This window comes from Notechis scutatus, chromosome 2 (genome assembly GCF_049901735.1).
Source record: "Notechis scutatus isolate UNSWTSFEM ecotype Mainland chromosome 2, rNotScu1.2, whole genome shotgun sequence".
NCBI classification, from domain to species: domain Eukaryota; kingdom Metazoa; phylum Chordata; class Lepidosauria; order Squamata; family Elapidae; genus Notechis; species Notechis scutatus.
In genome coordinates this window covers 48,228,918-48,253,686 of record NC_142010.1, presented here as the reverse complement: position 1 = coordinate 48,253,686, position 24,769 = coordinate 48,228,918, and the positions used below count along the sequence as shown (strand labels likewise).

The 24,769-nt window shown below is 39.0% G+C and overlaps 1 protein-coding gene across 3 annotated transcripts in view; it reads right to left on the bottom strand.

The window, feature by feature from the left end:
* SLC41A3 (solute carrier family 41 member 3) overlaps positions 1-24,371 on the bottom strand; it is a 37,956-nt gene extending 13,585 nt beyond the window's left edge. Inside the window, exons 1-5 of one of the 3 annotated variants that reach the window (XM_026678197.2) lie at positions 24,220-24,371; positions 17,522-17,836; positions 5,854-5,961; positions 4,136-4,207; positions 2,545-2,689 (exon numbers count right to left, since the gene is read on the bottom strand). In XM_026678197.2, coding sequence (XP_026533982.1) covers positions 2,545-2,689; positions 4,136-4,207; positions 5,854-5,961; positions 17,522-17,812 — 616 coding nt within the window. In that variant the 5' untranslated portion in view covers positions 17,813-17,836; positions 24,220-24,371. Of the gene's footprint in view, positions 1-2,544; positions 2,690-4,135; positions 4,208-5,853; positions 5,962-11,414; positions 12,044-17,521; positions 17,837-20,020; positions 20,669-24,219 lie in introns of those variants that run through there. The other 2 variants (XM_026678190.2, XM_026678212.2) reach the window with 2 other exon arrangements.
* Positions 24,372-24,769: the final 398 nt, after the last annotated feature.

The following is a 24,769-nucleotide window of genomic DNA, read 5'->3' as shown; positions in this document are numbered from 1 at the left end:
GTTCTCTGTCATCTCTTTGAAAGAAGTGCAGTGCATACTTTATATAATAAAGCATGCACTGCATATATTTTATATGCAGCATATATATAAATATATATATACTGCAAATAAAATATATGCAGTGCATATGTTTTACATTTATACAACATTTCTCATGTGAAACATAGCTGCTTGTTCCTTCCTTTTCTTAAAAAGTCATATGCTGCTCTCTTGTGGAAGAACTGCACACTTCTTGGAGCAAAACACTTTTATTATTAAGCCATATTTCAGGAACAAGGCCTCATGATCCTGACAGGATAGGAAAAGAGTCTTAAAGGTGAAAAAACAACAACCATCTGTGACAAGAATTGCCTAAGAAGAGGGCAGAGTTTTGTCTAAACAGAAGAAGTGATCTCAGGAGAAACAACAGATGGTGGTAAATAAAATTTATATATAGAGTAAATAAACCGAAAGTGAGGCTGTTTTCCTAAAAATCCCTGCATAAAGTCATTTAGCTGAAGCTGCTTGTAAGGGATGCTTGCAAGAGATACTATGAGAAAATGATTAATTTGGAATGATACTAATATTTTTAAGAAATATAGAAGAATGGAAAATAGTAGCTCCTACCTCTATGGAACTGATTCAGAATTTATACCTGTGATAGCTGGTGTTGCTACCATTTCTGCACAAACAAAAACACATCTCAAAAGTGAGTGTCCTCTCAGTTGAAAGTTACTTTGCTTAAACAACATCATTTTTTTTGGATCCAGGAGTTGTCCATTCTCTGTAGCAGCACTTTCCTATGTAGCAACATCCCTCTAGGGAATTATTTAGGCCCTGTGATTAGCAGGCTCTGCTGCTTAATGCTTCTTAATTGTATTTCTGAGTGACATAGGGTAGATTGAAAATTAAGTCATACAATCAGGAAAGGCTGCAGATCATGCTTCATACACAGGACTCCAGATTCAGTCACTGGCAATCGAGCTCAAAGAGACTATTCTCTGAAACCCTGAAGAACTATAGCCTAAGAAAGCAGACCAGCAGTGTGCAGATTTTCTGTGTCATAGATGACACTTGGCCTTTCAGTGGCTTATGGAGCCCACCCTGTTTAATACTGTAGAGAAGGATAAGACAAAACTAACATTCATTTACAATTAATTAAGTTAACAGATTAACAGAGTCAGAAGGGAGCTTGTGGATCATCTAGTCCCCAAGCATCATTTCTGACAGATGGCAGTCTAGTCTCTTCTTGAAAAGTGATGAAGCTCCCACAGCTTCCAAAGGCAAGCTGTTCCACTGGTTGATTGTTCTCACTGTCAGAAAATTTCTCATTTCTATTGCTTGGGGGAAGCATTTTGGATATTGGATTGATTTAGAGAAATGGCAAAAACTGTGGTCTCAAAATTATAAAATGACAATGTCAATAGCATATAAAGAAAATTTGTATAAGATGTTTTACAGGTGGCATTTTCCCCCAACAAGAATATCAAGAATGTTCAAGAACAAGTCTGAAAAATGTTGGAAATGTCATCAGATACCTGGCTCATATTACCATATGTGGTGGACGTGCGCGGATGCCAAAAAATATTGGACTAAAATCCACATATGGTTGGAAAAAAATGACAAAAAAGCATATAGACTTGAAACCAGAGATATTTTTATTGGGAATTTTACCTGAAATATATAGTAAAGAATTGAAATATTTGATTGTAAATGTATTAACAGAGGCTAGGATCGTATTTGCTAAAAACTGGAAAAATGAGAAAATACCAACACAGGAGGAAGTTATTAAGAAAATAATGGAATGTGCTGAAATGAATAGATTGACGTTTGAAATCAGAGAACAAGAAGATAAACAATTTTATAAAATTTGGGATCTATTCTATCAATGGTTAGACAATAAAAATGGTAATGAAATATGTAGATTTTTAGAACATAATGAATATATAAAGATGTATTTTTTATTATATCTACAAAATGATTATAGGATAGATTTGAGATGGAAATATGAACTGTCATAAAAAAAATTAAGTAAAATAGGGATTATTTTGTAAAACATGAATGAATAATAGTATAGTCAAATGATTGATTAACAATGATACTAATGTATTTAGGAATATTTGATTGACAATATGAGAACATATACAATGTAATTCTAATTGAAGACTACGAAGGGGAAGCACAAAACAATTTGTAAACCAACCAACACACTGTATGTACATATTTGGAAGATGGTTTGATGTTTTTATGTTGTGTTTGTTCATGTTTGTCTTTAAAAAACAATAAAACTTTTTTTTTAAAAAAAGAAAATTTCTCCTTATTTCATTAGAAGGAACAGGTTATTGTTTAATGTATATGGTAATGTATTTTCCATACTCCTATTTATTACTGATACAATCCATGTGATTTCCCAAGGAAAAAATCCAAATTGTCTGCAAATAGTTATGAAGTAATGACCAGGAACTAAGTGCAAAATATTTGTTTGGGGAGCAGAATTAAAATTTCAAAAGCAGGGCCAACTGGTATTCCAGGAATCAGGCGAGCTTAAACAACAACACAACTCACCAAGGAAAAAGGCAGCTACAAACGCTGTTGTCACGCTGCTGGCACACAACACAGCAGCATGGTTCAGCTCCAAATACCCATTAGAGAGTGCGCCTAGAAGGATTGCCGCTACAGCTGCCAGAAGGCCTATCACAGTGGCCTGCACCTGTCAAACAGAAACAATGAAGAACAGAACATCTCAAGAGCCTGTAGTGTGAGATCAGTTCAGAAGTATTTCTGCAGGTCTCTTTTCTAGATGGCAGGCATGAAGGTCAGGTGACTTCTTAATGTGTCGAGTCTCCCCAACAGCATCATCCAAGGATGATTAAGCTTTTCAAGCAGAGAAAAGCACTGTGTTTTTGTCCTTCACTTTATCTTTGCCAGTTATTCTTTTCATAGCACAAAGCTACTTTTTAGGCAGATTTATGAAAGTAAGTTCATGTGTGAAATAGCCAATCTGTAACACATGAAATGAATTTCACCCTTCACAGGCTTCTCTTAAATAGATACACTAGGCAATTATTTTTAGTCAGCTGACAAATGTTTTCTTAAGCAACAAAAAGATTGAAACTTCATCCAAGAAGATGGTGCGGAACTAAACCTCTGGAATGCAATAAGGAGTATTTGTGAATAATTTGATTGGAACTCTTAACATGATAGTTCAGGTGATGCTGAACTGTAAATTATAATTCACTTTCGGGATGCTGAGAGCTGTATTTCCACAATACTTGGTGGGACAGTACATATTTCCCTTTCCATCATCTAATCAATTAAATCCTGTCTTTAATAAGGTAATTAGATACTCATAGTCATAAATCAATAAATGTTTTAGCCATTGTCAGTATTTTATACTTCATGACACTTGGTGTGCAAATGTTGGTTAAACTGATTTGAGAGAAATGAAACCTGAAAATCTAACTCTGGGTAATCAAAACGTTACTGAATTGTTAGATGAATGTAAGTTTAAACTATTAAACTTAATTGTAGTTCTGAGTGACAGGAAGTAAGTTGAAAACTGATAGGAATTATCATTATCTTGACTAGTGAAGGGACCCTTCCGTGTAGGTCTTTCCAATGTCTTATAATACCTAACAAACTTGTGGCTCTAGGAATTGGGTGCTTCTAGACCACAGGTGTCAAATTTCACCGCATCACATGACGTATTGTGAAATATTGCAATTTTTTTTTGCCTATGTAAAGGCATGGCCTGTGCGTGACACATCCAGCCTATGGGCCACCAGTTTGACAGGCCTGTAATCTAGACTGACAGCTCCTGCTGCCACAAATCAAAAAGTAATATGTAGTTTCTCCGACTTTCCCTCTCATCCTAATTTCTGTGCAAAAAAAAGCAGAAAAAATGTAGTTGGAAACAGAAATGTTATAAAAGCTGTGTTGCCTGGACCTTTCCCCTAAATATGTGAATAAATAATCCCCTCATTAGAATAACAAACAAACATCAAAACTTTGTACAAGAAAAAAACAGAACTTCCATTTAGTGACATAATTAATAAACAGCTGTAATATCAGCTGTTGAGTATCAGCTCAATTATCCAGGGGCTCTAATTGACTAGTATTATCCAAAGGTCTCTATAAAAAATTTAGACTTGCTTACCTGAATCAAGGCCATATTGCAAATAGCCATTTTCCATTTTTCCTGTGAATTATCCATCCGGCCGATATTAGCCTGCAAAGCACAGGAGACAACAATTATTTCTTATGTAGGGAAGGAATGGAGAGCATCTGTTGCAATAAGTGTGTCTCTATGCTTTGGCAGGTTTGTGACAGGACATCACTATCAGTCTTTTTCATTTTCATCTTTATGAAAAACCACTAGAGATACGCCTGCAGGGAATGGATTTCTTTTTCCTTCCAAATTGGCGATGTGACCAGTTTAAAAATAGATTTTACAAGGGCTGTGGCCCAGTTTGGAGTACATTTGGATGCACAAAATCAGGAGGTACAACTGCAAAGTGTCTGAACTTCATACTCATCTCCAAGGCCCTTTGGATTTTATCCTACCAGCTCATAGAAGGAGTAACCTGACACTCATACTAAGCTACAACAACATTCTACCTGAATCTAAAAATGTTTCAAATCTCTGAAGAAAAAAAAAGAGAAGAACTTTTGCAAGGTTTGGGAATTCTGAACACAATAAAGCCATTTGTTTAGGTGAATAAGTCAGGATAGCACAATAGGCTGGCTCCGATCTTGCTGGCTTTCCAGAAGAGCTCAAATACCTGGCTTTGACATCTGGCCTAAGGATCAGAGAGAAGTATGGAGACCTTAAAATGGCTGGACTGTCCTTGAATTGCTGTGCTCTCTTGGGGAAAGTTCTCTATGCTTTTAATGGTTTAATTGTTTTTAATGTTTGTATGGTTGTTTTATTTTTTTTTATTTTTGGGGGACTGTTTATGTTTTCATTGTAAACCACACAGGCTCAAGAATAAGAGTTGTGCAACTATGTAAATTGAATGAATACATAAATAAATGAGGGAATTCTAGTCAGACAAAATACACAAGCCCCCTAAATGCTTCTAGCGACTGATCTACTAGCAAGAGGAATATTTTTAACTGTTCGGGTCAACCTAAATGATTGGTTAATAAGTGCGTCATCAATTCAAGATGCCAGGCTTAATTCAGAGGCATGCACATGCAATACTAGCTCAACTGTCCTAAGCCAACACAGTACAGGTTATCTTGGGATAGGTTATCTTGGGATATTGTGCTCTTGGATTGGTAGCTTTTCACCCGAGTCAAGTTAATTTTAATGTCTTTATAGTTATGATTTTACTGTACTGTAAACCATCCAGAGTGAGGGTAGGGGGTAATGAGATGGGTGCCATATACATTTATCAAATAAACAAACAAACAAACAAATCACTTCACTTTCATAATCATGGATGGCAAATAGTACATCTAGCATGTTGTTACATTACATAGGGCAGATAAAGAGTTTATTGCCAAGATCACATTAATATTAGTGAGGAACTTCACTCATGTCTTTCTGTAGATCTAGGTGGAGGGCTTATGGCTTCATCTCTAAAATGGCTCCCTCTGACCTTTGCTTAAATATATTACTGGATACCTAAAATATAATTCTTTCCAAATATGTGGTACAGTAGGGAAATCAGAAAAACAATTGCAACAGAAATGTTGTTCATGACCACCATGGAAAGCAAAATATACAGGTCCAACCTACATAGGTACTATAAGAACTATTGAGCCATCTATGCATTTTTCACTACTGTCTCACATGTCAGTATTTTTCTTGCCAAACAAGAACTCTAAATCCTTCTCTATATTAAAAGACAACATAAAGAGGACACTTACAGCTGTAGAAAGTCTAGATGCCAAGGTCATTTCCAGGTTGCCTTTCAAACCAATCAGGGCTGGAATCAGAATAAACATTTCTCTGATTTTTATGAATACTTTCCAGTGCTGAAAGGAGAGAAGAAAGTATTAATCCATTGTGATATTAATTGTAACATGCACATTTATACATACTATTGTACTACGTAAGATTTCCCAGAAGCTTTGAATTGTAAGCTGTTTTTCAGTGTGGATAGATCCTCCATCAATACAACTTTCAAACTGGCTGTTAAATATCTAAGCAACAATTAATAAAGAAAATCGAAATAAATTAGCACTCTTGTGACAGTCGTACAAAAATGTATAACAAAACTAAAGGCAAACTATTTTTATTGAACCAAACCAAAATGGAAACCAACCATCATGGAAATTACCCATTTATATTATTCAACCTTTCTTTGTGCTTCCATATTATTTGAAATAATTTCAAAATCATAAAAATGGCAATTAATTGCTATATTTTCACTTTATGGATCTTAAAAACAACCACAACCATAGGGGAAAAAAAGCCAAACCCCTTTCTCTCTCTCTCTTTTTTTTTTGACTATGCACTTCAGCTGCTTTCTCCAAAAATAAATAAATAACTTTCTTCTAAACTCTCCAACTAAGGTCCTGATAATCAACTTCTGATGGTCAATACCTCCCCTTTTTCACCCTCTCTTGGCCAGGACAAGACTTGGGGAGAATTATGGCCATTTGATAGGTAATGGGCATAGCAGTTGGGATTCCTTAAGGAGGAGGTTCAGGGCTGGGATTGTGTGAGGTCTCCTCCTAGAGTGACAGCCTCAGAGCAGCTAGTGTGGGGGTATTGTCTGTACAACCCACTTTGAGTGGAAGCTAGGTGGAGGGGTTTGGGGTGATTGGTCCACATCCGAGTAGCCAGTGAGAGAGACCAGTTGGGACAGAGGACAGTGTGTCTGTTGCAGAGGGTTGGATGTGGGGAGTCCTTGGTTCTGAGAGCTTTTTCTATAGTGCCATAGAGGTTCCCTCCCTCACTGTCCCCCTCCCCCAGGATGTACCAGTATGAATGATTGCAGGGAGAAGCAGAGCCCTTGGCTCTTCCAGGAAGGGGGTTGGGCAGAAGAAGGAATGTTTGTCCTGGGGATGTAGAGCAGGATCATGTATCACAGTCGTGATGGGTAGCAGGTGCTACGGGAGCCAAAAGGCAGGCTGTTACAAGGGAAGGTGCCTCTGATGCTTAATATTAGTGGGTCCCAGAGGGAACTGGGTGATACCCAGAAGTGTTGCTGCTCTAGTGGTGGCCTGGAATCTAAGGGCAGTCATGGCTTTGGACAGGATCGCACCCATGCACCTTCTCTTGACTCATCGTCCCCAGCCCTCCCCATGGTTCACTGAGGAGCTACAAGTTCTGAAAAGGGCCAAGAGATGCCTGGAGTACTACTGGAGGAAGACAAGGGATGACTTTGATTAGGCATGACTTGATCCACCAGTAAGGCCTTCCTCTTGGCAGTAAGAACAGTGAAACAGCAGTATTTCTCTGCTCTTCTTATATCCTTAGAGTACCATCTGGCGGCTCTGTTTTGGGTCACCCATTCCCTCCTGGATCAGGGGGGCTTCGGGTGATCTTCTGCAAGGCCGAGCCCTCTGCAACCTTTTGCAGAGGAGTTTGTTCAGCACCTGATGGACAAAATTGCCAAGGTCCGTTGCCAGTTGGATCCCATACATGGAGATGATCCATGTGTGATGCCCAGGGAAAGATCTTCCCCTGTTATCTGGGAACAGTTTGATCCTGTTGACCCTGATAAAGAGGACAGGGCCCTTGATGCAGTCAGTGCCACCACCTGTCAGTTAGACCCTTGTCCCTCCTGGATGATGAAAGCCTCCAGGATGGTGACTAGCTGGTGGGTCCAGGCAGTGTTTAATATGTCACTAGAGGAAGGGACATTTCTGGATGCTTTTAAAGAAGCTACATATGGTGACCCTATACAGTGGGCCCATTCTGCTGTGGCACCTGCGCTGTGGAATCTTCTTCACCCAGAGATGAGATCCGCTTCTTCACTCCTGAGTTTCAGAGGTCCCTAGGGCCCCCAGAGGAATGGGGGTGAACTCATGAGGTGGTTCTGTTATAATTAATATCTCTATGTCTATTATTTTCTTTTTATGTTTTGGTTTAGCCATTATACTTTCTAATACTTTTTAAAATAATTATCATATAATTATTATGTATTAAATTTGTTTGCCACCCATCCCACTTCAAAGTGACTCTGGGAGGCTTATGATATTAAAAGCAATCAAACCATAAAAGAGGAATATTTCTAAAAACAATAAAAATAGAACTACGATCCAAGAGACACTGCTTAACAGATGGAGGGGAGGGAGTAGGATGCATGCGGGGAGGGAAGTGAGATTTTTGTCATAATCCAACAACCACCATAATGGTTTTAGGTAACGAGTTTTTATATGTTTATCTACAATTTTATTGGATTATTGTGCACCCTGAGTCACTTTCCATGAGATGGGCATCCATATAAATGTGATAAAAATGAATTAATCTGATTGAAATTGAGAAAAGTAGCTTTCTAAATCTGCTTGCTAATCTTTTAAACAGGATTGTAATGATGTTTTAGGGTAACAGCAACTTTGCTAACAGCAAAAGGAGTTTAAATATAAATATAATACTTTTTTAAACAGCTCCCAAACTTTTTAAGACAATGACATCTAGAGGTAGGGTGTCCAACCTTGACAACTTTAAGATTTATGAACTTCAACACCCAGAAGCATGGCTGACTGGGGAATTCTGGGAGTAGAAGTCTACAACTTAAAGGTGTCTAGGTTGGACACCCCTGATCTAGATCAGGGGTCTCCAAACTTGGCAACTTTGAGACTTGTGGACTTCAACTCTCAGAGTTCCTCAGCCAGCTGGCTGAGGATCTTTGGGAGTTGAAGTCCACAAACCTTATAGTTGCCAAGGTTGGAGACTCCTGATCTAGAGTATGTAGGCAGTAAGAGAAAAATCAGTTAATCCCAATATGTTAATTTTGAGAATGTAAATACCTTAATCTTGTTGACATATAGCTGTTATTTTAATGCAGGGGTCTTCAAACTTGAAAGCTTTAAGACTTGTGGACTTCAACTCCCAGAATTCCTCCTCCAGTCATGTTAGCTCAGGCATTCTGGGAATTGAAGTCCACAAGTCTTAAACTTGCCAAGTTTGAAGACCCTTGTTTTAATGGATTAGGGTGGCAAATAAAGGAAAATATTCCGAATAAACAATACCCATAGCTATTTGATGAACAGAGAGGCATCTGCAATTATTTAAAACTGAAGTCAGCATATTTTTCTCTTATCTCCATCTTTTGGTTTCACTTGATGCTCTTTAGTTTATAAAGTGTGCCATATATAGGTTGCTCTTTTTAAGTAGATATGTACAAACAACACAGCAAGAATTTTATTTCTGATCTGTCCTGTTTTATGCTTATTTTTAATAAGGCTGGTTGTTTTTTTCATATGCTTGCAACAATAAGCCAGTTCTTTAATTTTATGATCTACTTGGACAATCCTGCACAACAAAGTTATTTTAGATTGAAGAACATAAAGTTCAAGAGCATATGATTATAAATGACTTGAAAGTGAAGAGGAAAATATAGCAGAAAGTGTAGTTTGTGATGATAAAAGATCTTTGTAAGCCTTTTTATCATTCCTTATATGTAATGCATTAATGGACTGTTTCCTTTTCTGTTTTATGCCTTTAAACCGGAGATACCCTTCAAGTGGCAGATAATTTCTACAGAAAATACAATTATTACAGGATTTCAAAAAAACTAACACAATAAACATATTATTGACTACCATGCCTATGCATTTTAAATTACAAATAAACCTTAAGTTACAGGACTGCCACATCACTTTTCAACCTGTTTTGCTTATTATTAATGAAGCAGGGAAATAAATGTTTCTAATAATAATATAATGGGCACAGTCCAATCCACTGATATCAGTGAGACTTCTCCCTAACTATTTAGGCATAGAGTGACTGCATAATCATTCCTTGACTGAGTTCACACAATATGCTAAAACCAAGTACAGTTTTAACAAAACGAGCACAGCTTAGCAAAACACAAGATCCTTATGTCGGGACAAATAAATCATACTATGCTTTAACATGTTGACTTGATTCACACAAGATGCTAAGACAGAAACCATCCAATTGTGATTTAACCGAATCTAATGTTTTGCACACAAATCCTGCACTCTTGTATATGCACACCTGGAGGATTGTTATAAGGCTCAAAGGCCTTATGAAACAAAGCGATCATAGACAAGAATTCTATTTATTTAGAGGACTTGATATATGAAGAAAATTATTTGGGCCAATGAGAGCCCTTCCGCTCTAGACTAGGAAGTTCAAAAGCATAGAACCACTAACCCATTAGCATACAGATAGTTCTTGACTTACAGCCATTTGTTAATTCGTGACCATTCAAAGTTACAATGACATTGAAAACAAGTGACTTAGGACCATTGTTCCCTCTTGCAACCATTGCAGCATGGTCAATATTTGGATGCCTGACAACTGATTCGTATTTATGAAGGTCGCAGTGTCCCAAAGTCATTTCATCACCTTTTGTGAGCTTCTTGACAAGCAATGTCAATAGAGAAGCAAGGTTCACTTAAAAACTGTGTTACTAACTTAACAAGTGCACTGAATCCCTTAACAACTGTGGCAGGAAAGGTTCTAAAATGGGGCAAAGCTCACTTAACAAATGTTTCACTTAGCAACATAAATTTAGGCCTCAATTGTGGTTGTAAATTGAGGACTACCTGTGGTATATTATGTTCCATAAACTAAACTTCAGTGAGGAGGCTTTCAACCTTCAGAGGATTGATTCAGGCTGATAATACGTGCGCATCACACACACACACACACACACACACACCTTTCAAATGACCCCCAAGAGGTCAAGAAAATATATATTCTTATGAATGACAGAAAGCTCTAGTTTGCAGGTCAGTTGAAAAGGAAACAAAACAAAACAAAATTTTAAAGGAAATGAGTAGACAGAATTGGCCTAAGAGCTTAAGAGTACCCTACAAGGAAGGATTTAATGAGGACCAGGAGTTGCAGTGACCCAAGTTTTCCACAATAATTTCTGCCTGGATTTTCCACCCATAGTCTAGGCAACGTGAGCAGCTTCCTTGTCACAAAAATCCACCCAATGTCGGGAACACAATATTCATGGCACTGCATGTGATATTTCCCAGGCATTTACATTTTTTCCTAACGTATTCTGGCTTGTGGCTGATGAGAACATTCTTGGATCAGTTCAATCCTAGTATATCTTCTCCAGGACACTTAGAAAGAACAACAAGAGCCTTTCATTCAACTCAGTCTGTCCACAAGATTCCCTGAAGAGCCTTGACAGTCTCAGAAGACATTGCCCCCCTCCCCAAAAGGCAGGTAGAACAAATACTGCACCTAGCTCTCACTTAGCCATATTAAAAATAGATGCTCATGGTCAGCCTACCCCTCATTAGCAAGGAAGTTGAAAGAACATACATACTTGAAGAATATCCATCACCAAACCAGCAGCTACCAGGCCTAAACCTGCCAGTATATATGGCCCGAAGATCTGTGATGCAATGGAGAAGCATGTTTCTGGAAGGAATCCATTGGGTGATCTGAAAAACTTACAGGTAAAACCTCTGAGTTTCTTCCCCCGGAAGCACAGCTTCAATTTCAGCTCGGTGACCACCATTACTGAATGCCATTAACCCATACTAAAGAAGCAGAGGACAAAAGGAAGTCCAGAAATTGGAGTAGTCTTCAATCTTCAATCAGAGTTTCAAGGCACCTTTAGATTAGTTGCGCCACCACGTGTTTTGAAATCTGATGTCCTTTTCTTCTTCCGCAGGAGAACAAGGTTAGTTTCCAAAATGCATTCAGATTAGCTGAGCTCGGTTTTCACTATGCTTTGAGTCAGTTTCCATCTATCACAACCTGGCTGAAAACCAGAAAGACTGGCTGAAGCTGGGACACTGAAGAGTTACCAGCATAAACAGTGGTAGGCTGTGCTGGAATTGCTTAAAATACTTCAGTCACTTATGTCCTTTCTCCTCCACTTATAACGGTAGTAATTGAAAAGATAAGCTTGCATAGCCGAAATAGTCACAGCACTATCAAGCTCACTCTGTGTGACGCTGAATCTTTCTTACTGTTCTAAGGCAAAGAAGAAAGTTTACTTCAGTTTTCTTTTCCTTTTTTTTGCTTTCTGAAAGTGATGAAAGGTCATTACGAACAGGAGCTTAATCCTAACTACAAATACAGCTCATTACAAGAACAGCTCAGAGGGAAAAATAAGAGAGAAAAGCTATGGGGCTGTACTAGCTAAAAGGCACTTTCATCCGTTCTTTTCTTCTGATTTCCTAGCTTGGCTTTGGGTACACAAGTTTAGAAAATAGGTAGTCTCCCTCTCTCAATGACTGACTTTCAGAACACCAATGAGGTTCAAAAGCCAGTATCCTTATCTGTTGTCATCACTTCAAATTCAGATACAAAAGCCCTGCGATAACAGTCTCTGCAGAACTTATTTAAGGTCATTCTATTCTCTTCCAGTACTTTTCCTGTTGCATTTTATTTTCTGTCCTAAAAATCTGCTATGGACTATTCAGCACTTTATTTTTAAAAAGAAAATAATACAACCCATAGTAGACTAATTCAGCACACAAGCATTTAAAAAAAAAAACTAGTGCAACTCCTTTCAGTTTGTCTCTTCACAAAACTTGTAATTTACTCAGTTATGTAAAAATTTACATTTGGGATTTTCCTGCTTTGATCCATTTTCTTAAAAGAAGCGGGCTTCATAGAGTATACAATAATTATTTGGATGTTCTTTGCTTGCCTGAGGCCAGTAAGTAAATTTCCTTTGCAGCCCTACATTTTCATGAAAAGGATACAGCAATAAATGACAAAATCCAAATGCTTGGTTAATTGAAATAAGCCAGGAATTTCCAGGATTAGAGAATAATTTTTTTCCTTTAAATGATGTTTTACATCTGGTGGCACTACCCTCGAATCCGGATTAGCAGAAGTTTCCAAGGATAAAACTTACTCTCAGCCTCTTTGTCTATCTTTTCCCATGTGAACTTTCTCCAAATGCCTTAAAATGACATACATCCTGTAACTTGGTGAGGCAATTTAAACTGGAAGTCCATGATAAATGGAGAGTCATTCTGGGTGCTGTAGAACCGAAAAGATTTAAACCCAGTCTTTGGAGTCAGTCTTTAACCCCACCCCAACATTGTCTGCACCACACCAATCAATCAATTCGATAGTAGTCTGGTTACTACAAATAAAACCAGCAATCTTCCTGAGGCATGCTGGTAGGTCTAAAAAAAGCTTTCTCTGATAACATATTGAGGTTAATCCAAGAACTCTGTTTGCTTAGCTGCTTTCTTTCCCATACTAAGGAGGTACAGAGGAGGTTGAAGAAAGCTGGGCTTAAATTTATAAGTCCTGTAACCAGCATTAATTGAGGAAGAAGCTTGGAAAGTCACCTTCAGACATTAGCTTTCTACACAGGTTCAGAAAACAAAACAGTTACAGTCTTTTGTTCCTTTAGATAGCCACCCCCCAAAACCCAGTATTTCTTGCCCTCATTTCCTTTTATCCATTGAAAATTTTCCTTCAGGATGCACAAATCTACCCACAAGAGAAAATCCAGCAGATGAATGGGGACACAGTGGAAGGTCAACTCGGGAGGACAACTGGCAGTTGGAGCTCAGGATTCTTTGGGGGGGGGGGGGGGAGGCAATCCTTCATCCTTTAGGAGCCAGAGAGTAGAAGGAGGAAGAAGGGCCTTGAAGGACATGAGGAAATACTCCTACCAAGCTAATGGTCAGATAAGAGGGATTTGAGTCCAGGCCAAGAAATTAATTTGAGAAAATGTTTCAGACAAGCCCTTCTCAAATTCATATGAAGATAAAGTGTGTGTGTGAGGGAGCACATCAAGACTTGCAATATTCTGTTATATTCTGCTCTCATAATTAAAAGGGCTCCTGTTGGGAAACTCCCAGGCAAGCAGGGAGGAGGGGTTAAGAAGGGAATTAACCATGAGTCCTTGCGCAGCCACAAGAAGTCTGACCCAGATACCCTCTTCAGTTCCATGAAATCTTATCTGGTGATTTATTGTGAACACAAGAAAGCTGCTGGCTTTGAGTTTTCATAAGTATATCTGGTTGTTGCACCTGAGACATCCTGAGCTATATGCCATTGGTTTCTTAGTCTGGTCCACACTGTGTGGCTGACACAATGGATAGAAGCTGGCTACATTGCTTCCCATATGCTGTGTTGCTTTTCTTGAAAGGGAGGTTAGAACAACCCTTTTGAAGAGGAGAAAGAGCTGCAGTCAAGGCAATGGTCAGATAAGAGAGCCCAAAGCAGGAATGTAATTTGAGAAAGCATGTTAGACTTGACCCTCTCTAGTTCTCTATCCTAAACATAGAGGGGGAGGCATATTCAGAGTTGCAAGGTTTTGTTACTGCAATTTTAGTATTCATGACTTTGGTGTTCGAGTCTGGTTTACCTTGAAGAGCTGACACAATGGATGGGGCAGGGATGCTCTTCCCAGGCTGCATCACGTTCGGCATTCAGATAGCAGCAGTTGATGACAATTCATTTTATGTCATCACCATCATGACTACCATCCCAAGAGAGCCATCCATCTGAAATGCTTTTAGAAGGGTTTGGATTAAATGATCTCTGAGTTTTTTCCAACTGTCTGACCATCACTATCATGAAATAAGGTGTCCTGAGTAAAAAACTGTTACCGAAGAAATAGTGACATTATTTATTAAAACACTAAAATAGGAGCTTTATTTTCACTATAAGAACAGTGCCCAATACCCATAGAAAAAAAGAGAGGGGGAACTAGCAATTTGGTGTAGTAGTTAAGGTGCTGGCTTAGAAAAAGGAGACTGTGAGATCTAATCCAGCCATAGGCATGAAAGCCAGCTAGGTGACTTTGGGCCAGTCACTCTCAGCCTAGCCCACTTCACAGAGTTGTTGTTGTGGAGAGAATAGAAAAAGGGAGTATTATGTATGTTCACCACCTTGAATTACTTATAGAATAATAAAATAAAAGTGGGATAAAAATCAAACACACACATACATAAATATACATGTGTCTATCACAATATTCTCCTTTAAGCAATTTTTCACATCCCTCCTGGCATGTGAGGTGACATGTGCAATGGTGTATTAACCATTAAGCAGACTAAGCACGTGCTTAGGGCACCAGGCCCAAAGGGGGCACCACAAAGTTGAGAATATGGTACAGTATGTATAAAGGAGGGGGGCACCAAGATTTATCAGTGCTTAGGGCACCAGTGAGACTTAATACGCCACTTGGACATGTGGGTGGGTTCTAGTGCTGATTAATGCCCTATGGGAGAGATTGTTGCTGCAGGCTTTTAAATAATTTGTTGTCTGCCCTCTTCTTGAGCAGCCATCTCTAGACTCTACCCTATTGGATAATTTTCATCTTTTTTTTTTCTTGTAACTTAATCCCTTAATTCAGGGTATAGTCGGGACCACTGGGTGTTTACTGGCTGGATGCCCTGCCTGACACCTTCGTGGAGTTCACAGCAGATATTTTCTCTTTGTGCTCTGGGAGAGAAACATCCACCACTACCTAGGACTGAAATTGAAATATATACCATAGAAAATTGCTACTTCAGACATTTATCCATTCAAGACAAATGAATATTTTCCAATTTAAAACTGTTGGGTAACCCACATATTCCTGTCTTAAACCTTTGTTTGGAAACCGACCAGAGGCCTATTCATTATTTAATGAAGCATTTTCAGTGTTTTTCTTTTTTTCTCATTAATAGCTCAGCATCTTAAGAACAGTCTTTCCTCTACTGTCACTTTTAGGCCAACTCATGAGGTAACTTTTTATATGGTACCTTTATGACATTATTTGCTGTATCTTCTCCAGCCCTCAAGCAAAACGAGAAGGGTGAATCTAGACCCATAAGGGTTGTTCATCTCTGCTCTAAGTGAAATCTGATTACTTATTTATATGCCTATGCTCTTTAGGCAGAATATTCTTTAAGATTAAGTCTTCTCTTCCTGTACTCTACAAAATGTCATGCACCATGATGGTACTATGTAAATAAATAGCAACATCACCAACTTGATAAAGTGGAAAAATCAATTGGGCAATAAACTGGGTTTGACAACAAAATCAATACACTTCTGGAACATGAAGCATAACCTTCCTCTGACTAATTGGCTAAATCATTTTAATTTGGGATACTACTAAAATCTATTGCAGGAGAGAACCTCAAACTGTGAAGAGAACAAAATGCACACAGAATCGTACACAAGTCTCCACATATTCAGGAGGAAACTAAACTCACATTAGCTCAGCTGTATATAAAATATTCTGAAACAGGTAAAATCTTATGAAACCCAATTGATTTTCTTCATGCTAAACAGTAACATGAAATAATGCAAGGAAGAAATATGAACTCTGGACCAGAGAAAACAGGCAAAAAGCATTTTAAAGTCATCCTATCAGAAAGACAAGGGGCAACATGACCTCTTACCTCACTAGTTAAATAAATTGGATAGCGCAAGAAAGAATTTCAGTGCTGAAAAAGTAACCTATTAGAACGAACTTAATCAAATTGCTTGTTTGAATTTAAAAACAAGATCCTGCTTTTATTTATTTTATACAGTTTATCTACATTTTACTCTATTGAGGTTCCATGTGGTATACAACGGTAAAAAATAAGAATAAAAGCGTATGGTTAATAAAATAACAATATTTAAATAATGTTTACTTGTCTCTCAATTCATGCCGAGTTCCTTCAATTAAATATTTAAAGCAGCATTTGTTGCAGTAAGATTAGCCTCTCTGATCATTTGTTTAAAATTATGCTTGCTTCAGGAGCTTGCTATTTCATCTTAAAGTAGAGTTTGCAATATAAGGTTTAAAAATACATATAAAACCAAAGAAATCAATCGGGAATTAGCAAAGAAAAATATGGGAAAACATAGAATCATCATTTTTAAAAACCCTAAGAAATGATAGAAGTTTGATTTGGATCACATGTAATTGAACATGACATTAGACTGAATGTTATAAATCTTCTTAGCTGGAAGTTGTTCCAGAAAAGCTCCCACTCCCCCCATACACCTGGAGCCTTTCAAATGTGTTGCACTGTTACTTTCATAATGCCCACTGATGTGCTGGCTGAACTATTATGGAAAATTTAGTGCAACCCATCTGGATGATATAAAAGAAGGCCACTGGAAAAGTTTTTGCACCATCCAAATGCATGCACAGGTACTGTGTCTATCAACTTTATATTCAAATGCACATAGAACATACTCTTAAAAACTGAGCACTTGTATAATCACTTAGATTTAAATATGCATTAACTATGGAGGCTTACTCCCCTGTGCACACACGCAGCATCCAACAAAATGCAACTCTGAGCAAGGAGACCTCAAAATCAGATAAGATGCTATTGTTTACATGTCATTGGGCTGTATGAAAAAAAAACAAAAAACCCCAAACCCAACCCCGCACATGGTCAAACTTCTTCCTAGGCAACCAAATGCAGCAAAGCAGATGCCCAGAATTCCTGTTCATCTTACCTGAATATAATCCAAGACCATTCCCGCCAGGACCATGCCCATGCCTGCCAGCAGGTAAGGCAAGAGCACCTGGAGGCCAATTGCCACGCTTGATTCCTCCTGTAGTTTTGCCATGGCCACTTTTGCCTCTGGAGGCTGCTTCTGAGGCAGGAGCAAAGGGCCATCCTCTGCGCCCTGGCTGATAAGTTTGCTCTCTTTGTGTTTACTTTTGCTCTTTGCTTTCTGCCTGGATCGCTCTCCGTTCCTGATTCGGCCTTCCTTTCTACGCTGCCGAGTTTCTTCACCTTTCATGTTGATTTTTCCCAATTCAGGAGTCTTTTGAGGAAAGGATATGATAAAGCTCAGATCAATCAACAACAACAAGAAGAAAATGACAAGACAGAACATCGTATCATAATATTTAAAAATCCTGGTATTCTTTTTCTTTTGAAAACCACCACTTCTTTTCCAAACTATGCCAGTTCCTGCAATTCTTCCCATGGTTACACGTTTCACCAAAGACCTACACAATCTGCCCACTTATTGATGCAATGGCAACTGAATGCTCCTTTCCAACAGCCTTTGAGCTTCTCAAAGAAACTTTGGCCTATTCCTCTGCTAATTAATAAAAGCAATGCACATATTACCTAAAATATGCAGCCTACCCAAATTCAGAAATCTGAATTTCTAAAACTATTTATGTGGGGCAGATGGATTTCAGTGAAAGGAATGCATCTGTGAAAATCAAAGCTATTTCTTGGCTGCCAAAGTCATATCATAATATATCTAATTTATTTATTCAGTCTGTCAGGTTAATGCCCTTTAGCTTGTTGGATCAGAATTCCCATACCGTCTGGAGATAGAGTTGTATTCAGAATACAGAACAACAGAGCCGGAAGGGACCTTGGAGGTCTTCTAGTCTAACTTCCTGCTCAAGCAGGGGATCCTATAGCATTCCACAAAATGGTGTCCAATCTCTTCTTGAAAACCTCCAGTGAAGGAACACCCACACACTCTAGAGGTAAGCCATTCCACTGAATTGTTCTCATTGTTAGGAAATTTCTCTTTATGTTAAATAAAGAGGGAATATGTTAAATAAAGGGCAATTACTGGGAAATCTGCATTTACTCACCTCTAAGAGCCTGTTTCTGTTGAGGTAATTCCCCGTTAGGAAAATGAGCGCATACAGGGAGATGTATTTGAGAGAAGTGTTTGAATAATACACACACAGTACACAGATACACTGTACAGTAAATGTAGGTTTTTACTTCCAGAAAGTTTAAGCAAAGTTCAAGATAAGCAGTCCAAAAGTCATTCACAGGTAAATCAGTCAGTTTTTCAATCCAGGGATAATCCAATAACAAAGTCCAGTGTCAAAAACAGTTCAGTATCAGACTTACATTAAATCCAGAAATATCAATTAGGAAAAATGGAGGAACAGCAATACTTTCCAACAGAAGGAAACAGAGACTGAGACACACCCTCTTCTGAGATTAAGACTAAAACAAACCAGGTTTCTGGCTCCATTTTATGGCCATTTTAGAAACCACACCTAATTACAGTTTTGCATTTTCTTAAAGATACAGTTTTAAAATGTTTATCCTGGTTTATATATTTCTAACCCAAATAGCTGTTAGGTGACTCATATTCCTAACATTTTCCTCCCCCTCCCCCCATAAAATGCAGCTTCAGTAACTGGATGCCTACATAGGTCCTATTGTACCATTTCATAGGTTTCTCATTCCGATTGCTGATAGCCAATAGCATCCCATTGTTCCATTTTTCACTGCAGTTTTCTGAATTAATATATTTGTAAGTGCAAAATAACATTCAAACACAGTTGGGACCTTCTAAATGAGGGAAATACATTCTTTTCTGAGTCACTTTAAAGTTGTGGAAAACCAGCAAGTTTGCTGGTGTGAACTGATACTAACTTAATGTGATATATCCCCAAGCAGTGAAAGAAAGAATTTTGCTTTAAATCTTCCAGATTGCAGATTAAATCAGAAAGCATATCAAACTAAGTAACATTGGTAATCAAATTGAATAGCTTAACAGGATTACTTCAATACGGGAGGCTAGACTTCTGATTTAGTATAAAACCATCAGATTTGTAAGACTGATTAAGCTCTTGGTGTCAGAAAAGATGAGATTGTTTCTCCAACTCCAGATCGTCCGTTACAGTGAACGAGAGCAACCAGTGCAAGGAATTAAACAGGAAGATGTCAAGGTGATATGACTAACTGTTCCCTTTCAGTTGCCTCCTAATTTCAGGTTCCTCCTGATACTTAAAAAAACTTTAAAAAAAAGCACCATAGGAATAATGACAGCAAGAAAAGAGTTCATTCTCATCTTGCAATTTCGTCTTATTAGAAAAAACACAACGGGTCAGAAATGGCTGCAAAGACCAGGAGGGCTCCAAACGTAGCCATCAAGTTCAGGGAAGCATCCACCCTCAAGTGACCTTACCACAAAGCTCGGGAAAAAGAGAAGCACCTCTCGCAATCCCTGGCCACTTACCCGGCGCATTGGTCTTTTTTCGCCAGAGTCTACCACCCCCTGCGGCCCAAAGGAGGCACGGCAGACATCTGAAGCCCAACCAACCGACGACAGACGGTGCACAAATGGCAAGGGGTGGCTTTGTCCACATCTGGAACGGCATGTTCTCCGGTGCCCCTGGATCTCCCGCTGTCAACCCCCGCGGCTGAGGCGAGTGAAAAAGGAAGCGCCGCGCCCGAAGGGGAAGGTGGGGAGGACGCAAGAGATGGTGGGGAAAGCTCGTGGAGCGGGAGCCGCTTCGCCGCCGATACAGTACGGCGACCCTCACAGCCAGCAGCCGGTCCGAGGCCTGCTAAGGGAAACGGTCCAGCTTTGCATAGCCGCCGTGGCCTCCTTCCTCCTTACGCTGCCATCACTGCTCCGCTTGCAACGCAATCCGTTTGATTTGCCGCCATATCCAGGAAGTGGGGATAATCGGTGGTTACAAGGGGGAGGAGAAGACTCCGCCCATGCTGATAAGTTCATATTATTAGCCGCTTCCCCAACCTGGTGCCTTCCAGATGCATTTGACTAGGGTGCCACATCTGGGGTGGATATTCTTTGCTGTCTTCCATTGGCCACTCGAAGGTTTGCTACCCACCCCGGCTTTTGACTTAAAACTCTCAGGATGTGGTGGAGTTGGAAGGTTGCTCTCAAGTCCACCCCGCCCCCCAAATGGAAGCTATATATGTCATTTGCGCATATATATATAGAAACATTATTGGTATTTTACAGGAAATCCCACTGAGAATTGATGCGACAATCACTGGTCTTTAAAGTGCTATAAGAGACTTTACTTGGAGGCAGGATTTCTGAGGATGAAGTCTTTCCAGTACAAATATTAATTACATTTTTTAAAAAACTTTTTTTTAAAAATAACCTTGCTCTGAGAATTTTCTGTCTCCAAAGCAGGAAACAGATACTGTAGTAGATAAAAGAAAGTTTCCTGCTGAAAATCATGGTGTATGAAAGAACGATTCAAAATGTCATTGCGTTTTTCTTTTCAAGTGAGATGAGATGGAGATGCAAGTAGTCCTCAACTTACAACAGTTCATTTAGTGACATTTAGTTACAAAGGCACTGAAAAAAGTGATGTATGACCATTTTCTCACACTTGTGGCCATTGCAAAATCCCCATGGTCATGTGATGTACATTGAGATGCTTGACAATTGACTCATATTTATGATGGTTGCATGTGATCCCCTTTTGCGACTGTCTCACAAGCAAAATCAATGGGTAAGCCAGATTCACTTAACAGCTGTGTGACTAATTTAAGAACTGCAGGATTCACTTAACAACTGTGGCAAGAAAGGTTGTAAAATGAGGCAAAACTCACTTAACAAATATCTCACTTAGCAACATAAATTTTGGGCTCAATTGTCATAAGTTGAGGACTACCTGTAGTATGCTAACAGAATGGGAAACTTCTTTATGATTTATCAGTCATGAAACTGACAGTGCTAAAAACTGTAGCCAGGTTCCTTCTTCGCCCTTATGTGTATCTATAATAGATAACAGATAATCAGAGTTGGAAGGGACCTTGTAGGTCATCTAGTCCAACCCCCTGCCCAAGCAGGAGACCCTACACCATTTCTGACAAATGGCAGTCCAATCTCTTCTTGAAGGTCTCAAGTGATGGCGCTCCTACAACTTCTGAGGGCAAGCTGTTCCATTGGTTGATTGTTCTCACTGTCAGAAAGTTTCTCCTTATTTCCAGGTTAAATCTCTCCTGGTTCAGTTTCCATCCATTATTCCTTGTCTGGCCTTTGGGTGCTTCTGTGGCAGCCCCTCAAATATTGGAAGACTGCTATCATGTCTCCCTTGGTCCTTCTCTTCACTTGACTAGCCATGCCCAGTTCCTGTAACCATTCTTCATATGTTTTAGTCTTCGGTCCCCTAATCATCCTGGTTGCTTTTCTCTGTACTTTTTCTAGAGTCTCAACATCTTTTTAATAGTGTGGTGACCAAAACTGGATGCAGTATTCTAGGTGTGGTCTTACTAAGGCTTTATAGAGCGGTATTAGTACCTCACTTGATCTCAGTTTTATCTCTCTGTTAATGCAATTTAGGATTGCATTCGCTTTTTTGGCTGCTGCTGCACACGGCAGGCTCATATTTAGCTGGTTGTCTATTGGAGACCATTCTCACAAATAGAATTTCATTCTTTCAGTTGTACATTATTCTGTAGGAAAAGTGTGCAGTTCATGCCAAAGAAGGAAGCTTTAATGAATGAAAGCTAAAATAACATCATTGCTGAGTTTCTGGTTTTTTGTTTTTTTTAGTATCAAGTATCAAGCAACCACTGTTAGTAGTAATCGGAAATTGTTTCTAGAAAAATAAAATGATTTTATAGATGGCTGTGTAATGATTTTATCTCTACTGTACAGTTACCCCAAGGGTTAGGATTCCTTTGAGCGCAGCTTGGAGATTCCCTCAGAGGCGTGGCATACTTGCCCGTGGGAAAGAGAATGAGTACATGGAAGGGGCTTCACTGAGAATAAGAGCACCCGTTGCAATAGTCCTCGACTTACATCCACAATTGGGACCAAAATTTCCATTGCTAAACAAGGTGGTTGTCACACCTGATTTTACAACCAGTTTTGTTTTTTTTAACCACAATTGTGAAACGAATCACTGCAGCTGCTAAGTAATCATGTAAATAATTATATATTAACAGGGCATGCTTGTTCTATTATTACCTATTGGTCTTGGGTTGGGTGTGTCAGTGTTTCCCCCACTGATTTTGCTCGTTGGAAGTTGGCTGGGAAGGTCAGTACGTGCCAGTTGCCAAGAACCCAAATTTTGATCACGGGGATGCTGCAGTAGCCATAAGGGCAAGGACTAGTTGAAAGTCACTTTTTTCAGTGCCATTGTAACTTCGAACAGTTGCTAAATGGATGGTTGTAAGTTGAGAACTGGCTTAATGTGTGAATGAAAAGTGTGTGTGTGTATGAGAGAGAGAGCACTAGAAGGAAAATGGTGCAGGATGATTTTTTTGGAGTGGGGTCAAGGGAATAGGCAGTTCATGTGCAGTCCCTGAAATGTTTGTCCAGAGCTAGTGCTGAGCAGAGACTGAGAAGGGTCTCACCATGTTGCCTGCATCCTATTTAGGAAATTCATGTCTATTGTTTTAGGCCAGGCCGTATGTATCCAGTGAACAACACAGAATCAACTATTTGCCCAAGACGGGACTATAACTCAAGTGTCTCCTGGTTTCTAGTCTGTTGCCTTAACCGCTATACCTCACTGACTGTCTAATTCAGAATCTATCTTGACTAAATAACCATAATCTGCCAGCATTACAAATTACCTCGTCTAAACTATCCACAAAGATTGCAATAATGTAAGTTGGTTTGAAATCCTCAAACAGAAATGGTAACTTCTTTGGCTGATCTTAAACCCAAGCCCCCACTTTTTTTTAAAGAGAGAGGGGTGGGGGAAGGAGGGCGAGGAAGAAAGAAAGGAAAGAAAGAAAGAAAAGAGGAAAGAAAGAAAGGAGGAAAGAGACAGAAAAAAGGGAAGGAAGGAATTTTTTTTTTGATGGGTATGAATTTGAAATTCTGATGAATTATATTACTTCACACAACAGCTGCCACTAAGCCAATATCTCACAATATAGCTTTGTTTGTTGCTATAAATATGCTCCAATCAAACAAACAATGCTTGTAACCACAAAGGGAGTCATTTAGCAGAACTGGTCCATCTGGGAAAAAACCCTTCTGGTGAAGATATATTGCTTAATACCTGTACTAATAGTTTTCATTCCCTTCCAGGGCACACTATGTTTGAAGGATGTTGGGATATTGCATCTTGTATTAAAATTATATTGAAAGAGAATGAATGGATAAAATCTCAACATTCAAAATTCTGCCACAATTTACAGAGAAAAAAAACTTCACCAATGAGTGAATGGGAGTATAATGCATATAAGTAAAGAGGAACATAATTTCTACCACAAAATGACAACCTAAACTAGTTACACCACCTTTATATATTAACAGGACATGCTTGTTTTGGGTTGGGTGTATCAATATCTGTTTGTACAAGCCAGCGCAAACATATTTGTGTGTTTGTATGTAATATAATTGCAATGCTAAAGCACAAGATACACTAGATCAGCCATACACATGCAACATGAATAGTAACCATGGTATCACATTTCAGACTGAAGAAATATTACCTCCAATCCTCAGCTACAATGACAGCCTGTGCTAAAAGACAGCCAGTGCAGAAAATGAAGTGAATAGATGAAAAGATTTTTTAAAAGGTGTTTCATCAGATCCCCTGTCAGATTATCGCTTGAAAGCCAATTTCTCCCACCCACCCATTCCCTAAGACACAGCATTTTGGAGGTGATGGTAACTGAAAACGGCAGCTGCTGTGTTCTAGCTCTGGACTTCTTTTCATGATGTCACTTGTAAATCAGGCAGGCTTCAGTTTCAATCCACTTGGTGTACTTCTGCATCTTTTCAAGGGGAAGTGTCTCTTTGTATGATCTGGGGCTGGACAGGTCTCTCTCTCCCCATAAGAAGAAAGGAAGGCACCCAAAGTTGCACACTCGCTCATACGAGCTGTCAGGAAAGCAAGCTTGGATGAGTTAGGATTGAGATGGTGTGGGGAGCTACCCTTGTTAAAAATAGGGTTGCCTCATCAAGGCAGCTTTTAGAGCTCTTCTGCTATCAGTTTTCATCTAGCTGAGCTCCAAGAAATCAAATGGGAAATACCATGAG